We start from the raw sequence: 16,876 nt of genomic DNA on the forward strand, positions 1-16,876 counted from the left end.
TCTTCTGCTCCTTATGTTCAGGAATGTGAAGCTTTGGTTTTGTTTGTTTTGCAGGCCCTTAGGGAGGAGCAGGCAGGTCTGTAGGGTGATTGATACTGTGTTAGTTCATGTTCTGGCCTTTTGCTGCGTGCCTGCACAAGCCTGAGCTGTGTGTGCTGCTTCATAGTGGCAAGGCAAGGGCAAGCCACCTGCACTTTGTGTTGGTGCAGTCTGCCTTTGGTTTAGCTGTTGGGGATCACGGTGCAGATCACTGAGAGATTCAGGCCTGGTCTGTTTCTCTGTTTTTGGCTATGACCTGGCTAAATTGACTAAATTAAAGCCCTATGAGAAGAGGCTGAGGGAGCTGGGGTTGTTTAGCCTGGAGAAGAAGAGGCTCAGAGGAGACCTTATTGCTCTCTACAGCTACCTGAAGGAAGGTTGTAGCCAGGTGGGGGCTGGTCTCTTCTCCCAGGCAACCAGCACCAGAACAAGAGGACACAGTCTCAAGCTGCACCAGGGAAGGTTTAGGCTGGATGTTAGGAAGAAGTTCTTCACAGAAAGAGTGATTGGCCATTGGAATGTGCTGCTCAGGGAGGTGGTGTTTAAGAAGAGACTGTGTGAGGCACTTGGTGCCATGGTTTAATTGATTAGATGGTGTTGGGTGATGGGTTGGACTTGATGATCTTGAAGGTCTTTTCCAACCTGGTCTGGTCTATTCTATTCTATTCTAAATGTGTGTGTCGTTGGCTTTGCCAATGGTTTTCCTAATGCTTCTCCTTCAGCTGGCAGTACAGATTTTCTGAGCACTTCACAGCAGCATGCAGCAGCCTGTGTTGTAAGGGAAAGGTAGGAGACAGCCACACACATGCAGTCTCTTACAATCTCTGGTGATGATCTGGCCTGATTATCTGTTGAAATATTCCAAGGATATATATGAATGCGTTGATCCAAGGCCAGCTTTTTGCTGAAGGGAGTAATAAGAATCATGAGCATCACTGAGTTTGGGCTGTGCATTACACCTGTGTCCTGTGGGAGAGGAAATGCTGGAGGGTTCAGAGCTATTGACCAGCAGAGGAGCAATGCTAGCATGCAACCTTGCCACCACCCAATATAATACAGTTTCCATTCTGGATCAATTCCAGCTGTCAGACCCCAATTTGCTAACCATGTTGGGAAGGATGTGAGTTTCCTTTTAGAAGGTCATTATCATTTAAGGTTATTGAAAGCAAGGAAAGCTGTTCCACCTTTAGGAGGAAAAGATTGCTCTGGAGTTTTTAAGAGTCACACAGTTAAAATGAGTAACCGATGTAGGGTACTTTGTGGAGTGGTTCCACTCAGCCTGAGAAGGAGAAAATAATGGAAGTCTCTTCTTTCTGCCTCTGTGTTCAAAGGAAGGAGAATCAAAGCTGTTACACCAGAGCTATATATCAGCTAACATATTTTAGGAACTGTGGAATGATCATAATTACAAAAAAGTCCTCCAGAGAGAAATTATGACTCATAGTTTATGTTCTCTTTAGTGTTGCTATGGAAAAAGAGGTTAGAGCCAATGGTCATACAGCAGTATTAATCTCTGATCTGAAAGACAAATAAATAACAATCTCTGGCTTAACCCAAAGCAGATTTATTCTGTTACTGCAGCACACTCCATTAAAGGGGATAACCATGTAAGAAAAATTAAAGATGACATTGATTATCAGTTCTCAACATGCAGTTAGAGAGAGTTCCTTATTTGGATCAGTGTGTACTTTAGACTCCTGCAAATGACTTGGCAGAGTAAGGGGGGGGGGGGGAACAACAAAACGGCGTTTTGACCAAAAGGAGGGCAGGAAAGATCAGCTACCACCGACAGCTGCAAGTGTGCTGATTAAAATTTCTGTATGCGTGCAGTTAGACTCAGCCTGGGGATGATTCTGGTTCACACGCAGCTCCAGAAACAAACCCCTGGGCAGTTTGAAGTGGTGGAAAGTGGCTATCAGCCTTTTTCCGTGTATTCGGGAAATCCAGGGCTGTGAGTCAGGGAGCAGAGGATATTTTGGTGCTGAGTCAGCACCCCCGGGCTGCTCTGGCAGTTGTTTCCTGCCCGTTGTTTAGTTGCCTAGGCAAAACCCTGAGCAGGACTGGGGCCAAACAGCTGCCTGATTGCTTTGCTTGAGTGGTGAATCTTTTTCTTTGTGCACAGGAAGACTACCTGACACTTTCCTCTTGATAGCCTGAGCGAGTGATGCATGTCTGAGTGATCACTCTAAGTACTTGCCTTTGATTTCAGAAGCTGGGGCTACCCTTGCTCTGTTGTGTGCAGTTACCGACAGCAGAGACCTTGCTGTCAGAATGTAGCTGAACGTTTTGCTCACCCTGCAGCCTGCAAAGCAGTCTATAACCTTTCTGCCACTCTGCTGCATCTCCCATGCTGATGGCAGTGAAACATTTTATTCTGTTGATGAGCTAAGCAGATTGGACTGGGGAGATACACAGATCTCATGTCCTGCATCTGTACACAGAGCTTTTACTGATTGTCACAGGAGCTCTGTGTGTGGTCCAACACCACTGTATAATTCAGAGCCCTTCAATCCAGCTGAAGGCTTTTTAGTGACTTTCAGGGTTGGACTGGTCTCTTAGTCAACAGTTTGCCCTCTAACAAATTGCCATGACTTCACTAATTCTGAGTTTACCTCTTTTTAAAGTGTGTAGCTATGAGTCATCAGTTGTTGAACTAACAGCAATGGTTTTCATTGCATCAGTGTAAAGGGCACTCAGGTATCTTTTCTGATCCTTTTCTTCTTCTTCCCTTTCTTCAGTCTCTTTAATCATCAAACATGCTTCTGTCAGGCCCATGTGAGGGCTTTCGCTACACTCTCTGACAGTGAAATGGTCCAGAAAGCCTGGATCTGTGCCTTTTCACAGAGGAGCTGCCTCGTGGATTAGCACGCGGGGGTCAAGAGGTTGCGCTCTGCCCTTTCGCCTAAAAGGGGACAGAAATGTCAGCTGGTTTTCTGGCATTGAAAATGGAAGTATCAGCAGCTGTGGAGTGCTGCTAGTTTAAATATTTATACCACAAGGACTTTATCGCACCCTGTCTTTGTGCAGTGTTCCTGCCCGCTTCGGTGGAGGTCAAGCTCTGAATCCTTGCAGCAGCCAACAGATCAGGTCTTCCAAGGAGTAATAGTATGAGTGGAGCTCACAGGCAGGTGCTGTACCAACGTTATTGTGTCAAGAAGGGTAAACTAGCAGTTTTTAAAAGCAATAATTTTGGAGGTGAACCTGTCAGCACAGGCACAGAATACCCGTGCCTGTGCTTGACATCTGCCAGCCTGACAAGATCCAGGCACATATTTCAGATACTTGAAAGAGTAGAGTGCTGGTGGTGCTGCAGTCTGTCTCTTCCCTTAAACACAAAGTTTTGCAGACTAATGTTTTTAGCCAGGCCTCGAGTGTGAAATGAGAGGGGAAGAAATGGCTTGGGGGACACCTCGGGATCCTGAGCTTGCTGCTGCTTCTCTAAGATAGCTCAAGAGCAGACATTCATGAGCTGATGTGTTTTTCTGTCTTGCAAAGCATGCTCTGTTAGGATTACAAGCCTGCTCATCCTTGTAAATGTGCAGTAATGTGACAGAGGAAATGCATCATTCTAGTCCTGCAGCTGGTGGCTGTGTGCTTAGTGTATCCTGATGTGGTTATTGGAACTCATTCTCGCAGAGGCTTGGTATCTGCATTCCCTGTGATACTGGCTAGCATTGTAACACTCTTAAAGTGCTGCACCTGGCAGTTGTTTCAGCATCTCTCCCACTGGATAAAGCTTGGTTTGCATTACAGCTTAGCAGGACAAACAAACCAGGTGTATCCAAAAGCAAAATGTAAACACAGTGCTGGAGTTCCTGGTTAGCACTTGGTGGCTGTGGAGGTCGACAGCTGTCACATAAAGGTTAAACTGCTGTTCTTTGCACTCATGGTAAAATGAAGCCTGCTAAAGGCTATGTGGCACTCTAGAAGCCATGAGTTTATCTGAGGGCATAGGCAGGATATGCACTTCAATATAAATCTGCTTCCAAGACTATTTAAAGTATTGGAAGTCTGCTGCACTCCAATAAGAAAATGCTGGTGGGTTTTGGGAAGTGCCTGACTATGGTCAGATGGGCTGAGGATCTGACAAGTGTCTGGGAGGCAAAGCAGCAGTGTTTGTGCTGTTAAATGACAGCAGAGGATGAGAAAGAAAATGGTCTAGGTACAACAGGGACATGAACTGAAGTAATAAATGCCTGACCTTTAAATTTCATCTTTGCCAGCTTCTCAGACCGTGTCTCCCAAAGACTGACATGGCTGTGGTTTATGTTATGCTTTTATTTGTCATATCTGCAGTTAGTTACAAGTAAAAATGATTGAAGTCCATTGTGGTTAATACAAAATAAAAATATAGCTGCACAAGTTAGGCCATGGTTTGTCTTACAAACAGTCTCTTCTATATGACACCATACATTTAAGAGCTTAGCTCTTAATAGCACTTGCCTACACTAAACTCTTATCAACTAACTTCCAGTGTGTACTGGTGACAGATACCACCCCTGGGGAGTAATAACCTGTTAATCATTTCATAATGGTATATTTGTTTTATTTCCCCTGTAATTTGTGATTCTAAATATAAGTTGAAGGAAGAAATCTTTTAGTGCAATGTTAAGTATCAGTAGATTTTTTTATATATATATATGCTTAAAAAAATAAAGATAACCCACTGCATTAAACAAACAAGGATGTAAGGTAACTGTTGTGGGTATTGTGCTTCCCTTTCCTCCTTTCCCCCTTACCTCTGTTGAGTAACAGGAATGAACATCCATAGCAAACAAACTACCCTGTAACCTCTTCTTTTCAATATGTTTTGAAACATTACAGGCTGGGAATTCTGAGAGCAGGTAGGAGGTCGTTTTGATGAAAGTTACCAACAGAGAATCCAATCCTCTGGCTTCCCAGAGCCATCCTTAAGTAAACTCAGCATCACTGCCATGAAGTTCAACCCCTAATGTGTTGTTCCCTTTAGATATGCCCAAGAGAGCGTTTCACCTTTTTGAAGACCTTGTCCTTACATCCCTGTCGTTATCTAACTCCTCTGTGTAGAGAGCTCTATATATGCAATATTTTGTAAAAAGATAAATTAATGCTATTTGCAAAATACTCTGAGATATAAAGTGGTGCAGGTGCAAAGTTGGATAGTATATTGCTATATAAACTAAGAATGAATTAGTGTTATCTGAGTACATATTTTTGAAGCTGGGACTACAGATTTCATACTGGGGCTTTTTTCCCCATTTCATAGCATGTCATACTTCCTTCAGCCTATCTCCAAGGTTTTATCAAATCCCTTCTATTTTTCTTTTGTTTTGTTTTCAATTTCTCATCCCTTAAAGGTGTAGTAACTGATCACACATTCTGCTTTTCACTGATGCACTTCCATAACTCTGGTAGATCGAAAGCCATCTTTTCCTTTCCACCTAAACACAGTCCTTTCTTCTAAGTGAGACTACTCGCAAAAGTCTTTCCGCCCAATGATATGGATGAGAACAGCTTTTCAGCTTTGCCTTCTAAGTACTCTGTTTTTTCTCAGTCTCTACATGTATGCATAGTTATGGAGGCTGTAGAATATTCACAGAGCAGAGCAAGGAAACCAAACCCAAATATTCTCATTGGTATTTCTACATTTACATACAGAACTACTCACAGTGCTGTGAAATACTGAGAGAAGACAGAACAGTAATGTTTGGGTATTGACTACTCTCCATGCACTCCTCCAACCTAACTCTAAGACAGCCAGTAGATAGCTTGCTGCTACCAGACATACCCTTTCCCTGCTAGTTTCTTACAGGGGCTGACAGCATCATTAAATTAACAAACACCAGTGACTCAGCCCAAAATGGAGCATGTTGCAGCCTGTGCCATTGACTGTATTCACTCTAAGTTCCAATATGATGCAATAAATTACCACTGCAGAGCAGAGGATGGAAGGATCTGAATTGCTACTGCTGCCTGTGTAGCAGAAACCAGTTACTTGTCTACAGAAAACTGTGCATATGTAGAAGGCTTGGACTGATTATGCTGTTTGGTCTATCTGCAGGACAGCTGCCTGGGTGCTTTCTTCATCAGATTGTTCCATTTCTCCACGGACTGGGTTGTTTCTTTCATCATACAGTTTCTGGCTAGCAACTTCTAGAGGCATCCCATACTCTTCATCATCTTCAACAATGGACAGCTCAATGTTGTTGTTCATCACAGTGTTCTCTTCCATTCTGGCTTCCTTCTCTAGAGAATCAGCTACTGCTTTGGCCTCCTCAGTCAGTGAGGCGGTTGTAGGTGTCAGATCTGAGTGCATGCTGGCAAATGACACTTCATCCTCATTCTCAGCTTGATCATTGCTTCTAGTTTCTGCTGGCTTGTCCTCAGCTTCAGCAGGGCTTTCTCCTTCACGGGCTTTCTTCACATTGAATGTGAGGGGAGATACTTTGAAAGGTGAACTCTTTGAAGAGGAGGATTTCTGATGATGTACAGTAAGAGATTTCTTGATCTTTTCTCTCCGTTCAGGTGAGACAATCTTTGTGCTGATTTTGTTCATCTTCTTCTCAATGTTTTGGCGAGAAAACGCTTTCTTGAGGCTGTCTACCTTCTTGAGGCTGGACCTTTTAATTTTCTCAGCTCGTGATTCTTCTGTCTTCTCTTCTGCGCTGTCATCCAGATCATCTTCCTCGTGAAACATTTCATCATCTGAGCCCAGCTCCACTGTGTGCAAGGTTTCTTCCAGTGTTTTGTTCTCATCCGCAGGCTCCTCTTTTCCTTCTGTAATGCTGGGAATAGGCTCTTTTGAAAAAACGCTGGCAGGGATCTCATTTTCCTCCTGAAAGAGTTGACAATACTTGAGTTTCATAGTTCACAGGGCACAAATGTAATAAACAAAAGCACAACCCTGAACAATTACTTCTTTTTTATCCCCCCATGATGAGATGAAGAATCACAGAATCACGCTGAATATTTCCTGTTGTTTCGGTATATTTAAGAAGCAACAAGCCACTCAAAGCCCACTGAACCATCATCTGATAAAGCTCAAGACTAACGAGCTGTCAGCTGTAAGATTTCTCTTTCAGAGTGGCTTGAGAGTATATACAGAATGGAAATCCTGTTGTTATTTAAATGAGATACTCTTTAGTAAAGCTTTGGCTGTGAAGCTTTATACCTATCCCTGGGGAGAAGGGACAGTGTGGTGCCTAAGTAGGTCCTAATACAGACCCCTCTGTACACCTACAGAAGTCATGTAACCCCACCCCCCCGGAGCTTTTGGATTCTCTAGCCAAAGATGGGAATATCTCTGCAGAGAAGTTGGTTGTATCTGAGAGGGATCTTAGATGGACACGAGCAGACAGTATGCACTTGCAGCCCAGAAAGCCAATCGTATCCTGGGCTGCATCAAAAGATGTCTTGCTAGCAGATCCAGAGAGGTGATTCTGCCACTTTGCTCTGTTCTGGTGAGACCTCACCTGGAGTACCGTGTATAGGTCTGGATCCCTCAATATAGGAAGGACATGGACCTGATGAAGTGGGTCCAGAGGAGGGCCACAAGAATGATCAAGGGGTTGGAGCACCTCTGCTACAAGGACAGGCTGAGGGAGCTGGGGTTGTTCATCCAGGAGAAGAGAAGGCTCTGGGGGAGACCTAATAGCAGCCTTCCAGTACCTGAAGGGCACCTACAAGAAGGGTGGGGAGAGTCTGTTTACAAAGGCCTGCATTGACAGGATGAAGGGCAATGGCTTTAAGCTGGAGAAGAGCGGATTTAGTCTGGATGTTAGGAACAAGCTCTTTACTATGGGGGGTAGTGGAATACTGGAACAGGTTGCCCAGGAAGATGGTTGGAGCCCCTTCCCCGAAGATACTCAAGGTGAGGCTTGGTGAGGCCCCTGGCCGCCTGTTCTACTTGGGGATGTCCCTGCTGACTGCGGGGAGGTCAGACTAGATGACCTTTGGAGGTCCCTTCTGGCCTGGACCATTCTGTGATTCTACAGCAAGTGCAGTATTTCACTGTATTCCAGAGAAATGTACATTGCTGTTATAAATGGGTTGTTGGTACTGACAAGCTGTGCAGTCTGTGGCGTTTAGAGGGTGTGCTATTTTATAGCTATTTGCAGCAAAAAAAATTAGTAAATTCATTTGATAAATTGGTAAATATTAAAAACATGAACAGGACAACTCCTTGAAAAGTAAACCCAAAAGGTCTATGGCATACAAAAAATGAAACAGACATTATACCATATAGGAAACACCAGAAGTCACTCCTGGCTGAGAGGAAAATATTTGCTTTTTAGACACAAACCAAAAAGGGGCATGAGAACAAGAAAGTCTCTGAAAACAAAACAGGCTGAGAGGGGCAGAAGCTGCAACTCATAACGAAGGACCTTTGTGACTAGTGAGTGCAGAAGCTCTGGAAGCCCAAGCAGTTCAGAAGCAGCACAATGAAGGCTCTGTTCTGTGGTAGGTTTTGCAGGCATCTGCCCATGCAGAGGTGACGAGGCTCCTTGCACGCTCCCATTTGCTTTCAGAACTGTTCCATCTTAGATTTGCACAGCCCCTGTTCCTCACCTTTTCTACCACCTCCAGTCAGAATGCATGCAGTTTCACTTAGTTGTATGGACAGGAAGGAGTTTCTTCTCCCCACCTCTCCCATATTTATCTTTAGATGCAAAAAGCAGTAAGTGCTGAGTGAAAGCGTTGTAATAGTCTCCAATCTGTCCCTAGCAAGCCTGAGTGTACAGTGAAGGGAGGAAAAGGCCATCTGCACTTTGAAGTTCATGCTCATTATTTCAGGACTGAGCAGAAAGCAAGGGCAAATAGTGTCTTGTGTTAAATTTGCTGTTGAGGCTGTATAAGGATGTTGTAAACGGTTTGGTTTAAAAACAAAGTAGTCCTGGCTACCTTGTAGTGCTTCTGGAACTCCAGGAATATACACATAGGCAGAATCATTTCATGCCATACAGACACAGTATAAAATCACATACACTGTAATTCAAGTGTTTTGGTGAACACAAATGGAAATAAAAATGAAAATTATCAAGGATGTGGATGGTGGTTGAACAGTTTGGATGTACTTTATGTCTATGGTTTCTGCAGACCTTTCTGGACCAGCAGCTTCAGTTGGTTACAGTGGCATAGACAAGGCTTTCCAAGCCTTTTGCCAGCAGTGGAACATCTCATAAAGCCAGTGCTCTTCTCCTGACACCTATAATGTTGTTGCAACAGTGGCCAGGATAACAAAGTAAAGAAAAACTGCAGCAGCTCTAAGTGAAAACAGCTGTAACTGCAGTACAAACATTTAGACTTCCCCTTCACTGCAGTTAATGAAATGTGGGTTTACATGCGTGGGTGCAGTGTTAAATTATTCCCCAAAGCTTGAGAAGTTGGTATAAAGCATAATTGATGTGTCTTGTGCATTCTTTCCAGGACTAGGTAATCACATAAACATCTGAATGCTAAGGTGTAAGTGCCTGAACAGCATAGAAAGCTCAGATTTTCATGAGTAAAGACAGCTTCTAACTCTTAAAATATTTAACCTAGACAAGTGGTAGTGTCTGAGATTCCTAACAGTGCACTCTGAGACAGAGATGGGCCATGCGACCCTTCTCAAGCTCAGTTTAGCTCTGTCTCTGCAGCATTCACAGCATCACAAACTGGCAGGGGTTACAAGGGATCTTTGGAGAGCATCTGGTCCAAAACCCTTTTGCAAGTTGCCCCGGATCACAATGTCCAGGAGGGTTTGGAATCTCTCCAGAGAAGGAGAGATCTCTGGGCAGCCTGCTTCAGGGCTCCAGCACCATCAAAGTGAAGAAATTTTTTCTTAAGTTTAGGTGGAACCTTCTGGGTTCCCCTTTGTGCCCATTGCCCCTTGTCCAGTCACTGAGCACCACTGAAAAGAATCTGGCTCCATCCTCTCATCCTCTGCTCTTACTGAACATTGAGAAGATCCCCTCTCAGGCTGCTCTTCTTCAGGCCACAGATCTCTCAGCCTTTCCTCCTCACAAAGATACTCCAGTCCCCCCATCTTTGTAGCATCTGCAGGACTCTCTCCAGTATTTCTTTGTCTCTCTTGAACTGGGGAGCCCAGAACTGGACCCAGTATTCCAGATACTCACTGAAGTACAGTCTCCAGAAGAATATGGAAATAGATTTTGTTTAAATTTTTAATCAAATTTGTGACTGAGTAGATGGGAAGCTGTCAAACTATCTATATTTATAAAGAACAAACTATCCATATTAATAAAGGAAGCAAACAAAAATACATAATAATGTGTAATGTTTCAATTAAGAGCAGTTCCTAGATGGTCTTTGGCCATCAGGCAGGACTAGCATTCAAGAAATCACCTCTCTGTTGAAGCTTCATGCATGGCCCTGGAAAACCTCAGCCTCTGGGCATCTATAATTCTGCTTGTGAAATAGGAATGACACTTTCCTGACTCACGTTTCTGAAAGACCTGAGGATCACAGGAACTATTAAAGTGCAAATGAACATCAATTAAGTAAAACGATCTGGATGTACAAGGGTGGCATGGTAGGAATGCTCTGTAGTGGAACACGCCTTTCTATTTCATATCTAGCTGCTGATAACATGTTTTGAGTGGGCTATTACTAACTTTTTGGTCTAAGCAAATTTATCTGACAGCTATAATTTGTTTTGATAGCATTCTTTTTTTTCAAGCAGTCTGGTGTTTCGTTTAGGAAGACTTGAACAATACAGTGAAAAACACCAGCTGTTACAAACTGGGTACCTGTTTTCTATGACAAAAAAAAAGCAGAACTTTGATCTTCTTCTCCATCTAATCTAAAATTCTGAGAAAGCAATGCAAATTTTTTCTTTATTTTTTACATTTGAGTTCAAACCCAGTACTTGCATTTTCTCAGATGAGCTTGACTGTAGCTGCCTGGCTTCTCTAAATTGTATTTTTCCATAGAGCAGATGAATAGAATAGTGCAAGTTATCTGTGTAAAGCAAATCTTGCTAATATTAGTGATACTTGCTAAGTTAAAATTGATGCCTTCCCTGTAGCTTTGATCAACCATCATCAACTTGCTGTAGGTCATAATCTCATCCCTGTCTTTCACCAGAAAGGAAGAAAAGAGACATAGTGGTGTACTGCCAAACTGTATGGCCCGAGTGAACAGGTAGTTAATTTACTCAGGAGTGCTTTGGTTTGGAGTTTTGTTAGAATTGCTAAAAGAGGCCACAGAATCATTTTGATTGGCAAAGACCTTTAAGATCATTGAATCCAACCATTCTCTACCCCTGCCAAGTCTGGTGCTAAACTCTGTCACTCAGCACCACATCTCTGTGCCTTCTAAACATGTCCAGGGATGGGGATTCAACCATCTCCCTAGGGAGCCTGCTCCAGTGTTCAAGAAGGGGAGACAACATTTACTCATCCTTACAGCAGTCCAGGCTCCTCTATCCTTTGTAGATGCTGTTATATGCCTAAAGGATTACTTGTCTAAAACTTGTTTTGCTCACAAATGGGTCAAAACATGACAAATCCTTCTAAAAACAGCTATAGCTCCACCTACTTTCCATCAAACAAACACTCTTCAGACCTGGATGTGACCACAGGGAGGGAAGTAAGCAGGGAGAAGAAAATTGCCAGCTGCCTGTTTGCGCATCCTGAGCGGTCTGGGATGGTGGCTGCACCATCCCCTCGACTCCTACAGAGCACTGTTGGGGCAAGGCCTAAAAGCCATGTGAGGTACTTTTGTCATGCTTTTTCAGAAGATTATTGCAGAGACTCGACAAGATACAACCAAATGGCTAATTCCCTGTGTCCTCTTCTTGCTTCATTCCAGGATGAAGCATTTAGGTTGGATATTGGAAGAAACTTCCTGAAGGGGGTCTCATACACTGAACAGGCTGCCCAGGGAGGTGCTTGAAAAGAGGCAGAGATGTGGTGCTGAGGGCAATGATTCAGGAGCAGCCTTGGTAGAGTTAGAGAATGGACTCAATGATCTTAAAGTTCTTTTCCAGCTGAAACAATTCTATGCTTTACCAAGAGCAGTATCTATAGGGAGCTTCAATATCAGTGTCCTTGACCCCCAGCTGTAATTTTGACTTATTTTTACCTGTACTATTCACTTTAAACATGACATTTAATTGATAAACACAAGCCTGTTTTGGGGTTTTTTTTGCCTTTTTTTGGTTGTTTTTGACTCTTGCATTTTGCTTCTACAGCTAAAAAAGCAAACAAAACCCCCACCAAACCAGAACCAAAAAGCTGGTCATGTGCTGAGAACAAAATAGAGGAGAACAATGCCAAAGCTTAATGAGGATTTTTAAAACAGTCACTTCACTGTTTTGCTGAATTGCTGTGTCACTTGTGGCAGTTGTAATAACTTTTGTATCCTCAGACACTCTGGATGGGGCTCCCGTTAAATTATGTCACCAATTAAAGAATTATATGCAAACTAGGAGCAATGCAGATGGTCTGGGTAGAGAAAATGAAGAGCATTTTAATGGGAAATATGGAAAATAGCTGAACTTTCCTAAACAGGGTTCATGCTCAGCGGGTATGCTGAAGGAAAGCTGATGCTGGCAAGTGGGAGCACGGTCTCATAAAGTGCAGAGCTGGAGCTCAGCCACGTGTTTGGGATAGGCTTGGTGCTCCCACCAAGGATCTGGGGGTTTGAGGTACACTGTGAATGCAGAACTGAATCACAAATGTGGATTTTCATACTGAGCTGTCTTCCTAAGCTGGGAGAATGGGTCCTAAAGAGAAGTTTTGGATTCTGGTTGGGGTTTGTTTGAGTGTTTGTGTGTGTGGCTTTTTTGTTTGTTTAGGGTTTGTTGGGTTTTTTTTATATGGGGAGGGTTTTTTTGTTTGGGTTAGTTTTTTGGCATGTGTGGTTCTTTGGTGTTGTTTTTTGTTTGTTTGTTTTGGTGGGTTTGGTTTGCTTTTTTTTTTCCAGTGGAAAGGAAAAATCCTGCAGCTCAAGAGAAGCCTCACATCCAGATTCCCTTCCCCCCCCCCCATCAATCTGGCGTCAATATGCTTTCAGAGCTGTGTCTTCTCCTTCCTGCAATTGTTTTTCCATGGATTCCTGCTTGGGGCTGTACAGAAACCCAGCCAGCCTTCTGCTCTGTTCCCTCTATACAATCATCCTAGCAAGGTAGTGGCCCTGCTACAGCTCATCCCATGTCTAACTGCAAAGGAGACCTTGCAGGGAGATCTCGAGGAGGGGGGCACACAGGTAAGGCATCTACCTAAGCTGGATGCAGGTGTGTGGGTATGGTCTGGCAAACACCCACCATCCATCCCTCCCTCCCTCTGGGTGCGGCTGTTTCCCCAGTAGAAAATCCCAGCTCCTTGCAGGAGGAGCACCACTTCAGTGGCAGGCAGTGGAGATGCAGTGGATTTTCCTTGAGCTGCTGTTCTGGAATGTGGACCCTGTGCTGTTTGCTTTACACGTCAAACTCTCCTGAGGAGTTTTACCATGAGTGTCTGCAAATCATTCCCCCTAGACAGCAGTAATGGGGATCCTTAGCTGAGGCAGCTCTAACTGCTCACCCACAGCTGTTGTTTTGTCTTTACACACTATGCCATCTAAAAATGCTAAATTTAGGTTCTCTGGAGGAGGATGATGCTGTAGTTGTAATAGCAAGGCCTGAATTATCATACTTGCAGGTAGCAGAAAGGCCACAAAATTACCTTCCCACAGGCCAAGCTGGCTGCACCCTCCCCACGGGAAGTGTTCAAGGTCTATGTCTGAAGCTGGAGGCAGGAGGCTGTTGATAGCTAACAAGGCCTGGAAGGAGATGGCAATGTTTTGACTTACAGTAAGGGATCTCAAATTACTCACAGAAAAACACAGAACACATGTCTTTTAATTTAGCCAGGCCCTGGAATAATTTCTACATTGTTCCTTGGGTGGAAATCACTATGTGCTGCAGCTCCTCCTCTTCTGGTTTGACAAACCTGGGCATTAATCTGGGAGAACAATAAGTAGGGAGGTGGAGGCTTCCTTTTGAGGGGAAGCACTTGTGCACTAACCAGACATGTCAGCTTTTAAAATCAAGTTCTGCTCTGTTGGTTTGGGATTGTTGAGATAGAAATTCCTCCAAAACCCAAGGAGCAGAGTTAGCTACTGGCAGATGTAACATGTAGCCGGCAAGGTTACCCTGAGAAGCTGGTGATGTGGCTGCTCCAGCCCAGTGCTTGTTCTCTGTCCTTGCTCCAGTGCATTGTGGAGGTTTGACTTTTTGTTTCAGAGATGTGAAAGTCATGTCCTGTGTTTAGTTAAAGCTCACACAGTGTTCTGGCCAGACCATTGCTTAAAAAGGGGAAAATATGCAAACTGCTGCTACCACTGGATTGGCTCCCAGGAAGCTGAGCGTTTAGCTCATCCCTGAATGGGCCAGAACTTCCTGAGGAGTGAAGCTGACTGGGACTGAGAGCTGCAGCACTGCCCCTCTCCAGCTTCTGAGGGGCAGGTGCAAGGGCAGTTTTTAGGGCCACTGCTAAGGGTTTGCAAAATGGGCACTTATATTAACTTTGTTTAAAAAACCCCTGCTCCCCCTGCTAAAGAAGGTCACCCACAGCAGATTGTCCTGGACTACAATGTCCAGGTGGGTTTGGAATCTTTCCAGAGAAGGAGACTCCACAACCTCTCTGGGCAGCCTACTTCAGGGCTCTGGCACCCTCACAGCAAAGAAGTTGTTCCATATGCTTAGGTGGAGCTTCCTGGATTCCAGTTTGTGCCTGCTGCCCCTTGTCCTATCAGTGGCCACCACTGAAAAGAGTCATGTCTCATCCCCTTGCACCCTGCCCTTTAGCTCTTGCTGAGCATTGATAAGGTCCCCTCTCACACTGTTCTTCAGACTAAAAAGCCCCAGCTATCTCATCCTTCATAAGAGAGATGCTCCAGTGCCCTCAGCATCTTTGTAGCCTCTACTGGTCTCCCTCCAACAATTCCCTCTCTTGAGCTGGGGAGTCCAAAACTGAACCCATTCTTCCAGCTGTGTACTCATTAGGGAAAAGTAGAAGTTGTTCCCTTGACCTGCTGGTTGTGATTCTTGTTAATGAAACACAAAACCCCATACAAGAAGACAACTCTTCCCCTACATATACCAAGAGTTAGTAAGAGATTGCTCTCTCCCCAGGTTTGCTCTGTTAGCAAAATGGTTCACCAAGAGTTAGTAACAGACAGCTCTTTCCCCAAGTTGGCCAAGAGTAAAGCTCCTTTCCCCCCATGTTTGCTAAGAGTTAGCAAAACAGGCTTTCCCAACAAGTTTACTAGAAGTGGCTGTTTCTCCTAAGTTTGTTAGGGGCAAAGGAAGGCTTTCCCCATGTTTGCTAAGAGTTTGGGGGGGGGAAAAAAAATTCCCTTAAATTTGCCAAGAACTAGCAAAAACAAACAAACACTTCTCCAGCCCTAAGTCTGCTGAGTTGGCCAAACCCCAGCCTTTCCCCCAGGTTTGCTAAGAGTTAGTAGTAAGTAACCCTTTGCCCCAGTTAGTTAGAAATTAGTAGAGACACCCTCAAGAGTAGGAATCAGCTTGGTGGAGCTGAGGTGAAGGGTCCAGGGGTGTCTGCGGGTTCCTCACCTGGAAGATGAGCACCTTGAAGCGGTCCCTGCGGAGGAGCTGGGCGTGATGCTGCTCCAGCCGTCGCACCTGGTCGCATTGCCTCTCCAGCCGCTCCCGCACTGCTCGGGTGTGAGCACAAACCTTGCGAGACTTCTCCAGCAGCTTTTCCACCGCTTCTCCAGTTGCCCCATGGCTCCGGCACAACTTCCCTAGGTCTCCCTGAATGCCCCGCACAGCCCCTTCCAGACCCCGCTGCCTCTGCTCCATCTGTCGCTGTTGTCCTTCCACCGCTTCCAACATGGACACCAGTTTCTCCAGTAAGGCCAGGACGGTCAAGGCGTTCACCTGCCCCCCGACCGCCTCCGAAGCCGGTAGCGGGGGGACCGCGCTGCCTCCCGCCGCCTCACCCATGGCTGTGCCGGGATGGGACGGGCTGGCTTGAGAAGGGACGGGACAGGACGGGATGGCGGATGCCGGACCCGCTCTTAAGAACTGCGCTTTCCCCCTCCCCCGGGGAGGTTTCGGGCAGAGCCCGGCCCAGCTGCCGACCTGCCCCAACCGCAGGCCTCTCGGGGCGGGCCAGGACCATGGCCGGGCTCCCGGTGCCTCCCTCGCACCCGTCTCACCCCCCTGGTTTGTTTTTGCACAGCAGAGACGTTTCCTTGTTCAAGGCAGCAGCCGCCTCCTCACGAGCATCAGTAGATGGCAGGAGATACCGCGGAATGCCGTCGTGATGGGAGGGAAAGGAACCGTTCCCGGGAAAAGGGTGCTGGGGAAGATGGTCCTGGAGAGTTTTGGGGGGGTGGAAAGGTGTTAAAGGCTGTAATTTAATCAGAAGTTATTAAACTAACAATAGTAATGCACAAATTATAACTGTAATAAAAATAGTGCTAATAATGACACTAATATATTAATATTAATATGTTGTTACAATAACAATTATAAAATTAGTATAGATATTCTTCTATAATATTAATAGAATGATAATTGTCTATAATAATTGTCATAATAATTAACAGGCATGTGTATTCACACATGGCGAATCCGATCTCCTGACAGTCTTTGCACCCAAGCAAGAGCCCCATATGACCTCAGACTGGGTTTTAAATGTGATACTTTAAGTCCTTCTCTATCTCCTTTTCTTTCTCTTTCTCCTTGTTCCCCATTTGCTTCTCCTTTCTCCTATTATTAGTGTTTAACAATAATTCAGATTATTCTAGTCTAGTCTAAATGAGTTGGCCATTTCCATCACTACATAGAATCAGAGAATCACTGTGGTTGGGAAAGCCCTTTTAGATCATCCAGTCCAGTAAA

The 16,876-nt window shown here is 44.8% G+C and overlaps 1 protein-coding gene across 1 annotated transcript; it reads right to left on the reverse strand.

Moving 5' to 3' along the window:
* Positions 1-4,297: 4,297 nt before the first annotated feature.
* On the reverse strand, positions 4,298-16,153 carry CAVIN2 (caveolae associated protein 2). The gene is made up of 2 exons (XM_054171616.1): positions 15,581-16,153; positions 4,298-6,853 (listed from the first exon to the last, which is right to left on the reverse strand). Exons 1-2 carry the CDS (start codon positions 15,971-15,973, stop codon positions 6,056-6,058), a joined length of 1,191 nt encoding a protein of 396 aa, XP_054027591.1. The 5' UTR covers positions 15,974-16,153; the 3' UTR covers positions 4,298-6,055.
* Positions 16,154-16,876: the final 723 nt, after the last annotated feature.

Source organism: Dryobates pubescens, chromosome 2 (assembly GCF_014839835.1).
Source record: "Dryobates pubescens isolate bDryPub1 chromosome 2, bDryPub1.pri, whole genome shotgun sequence".
NCBI lineage: Eukaryota > Metazoa > Chordata > Aves > Piciformes > Picidae > Dryobates > Dryobates pubescens.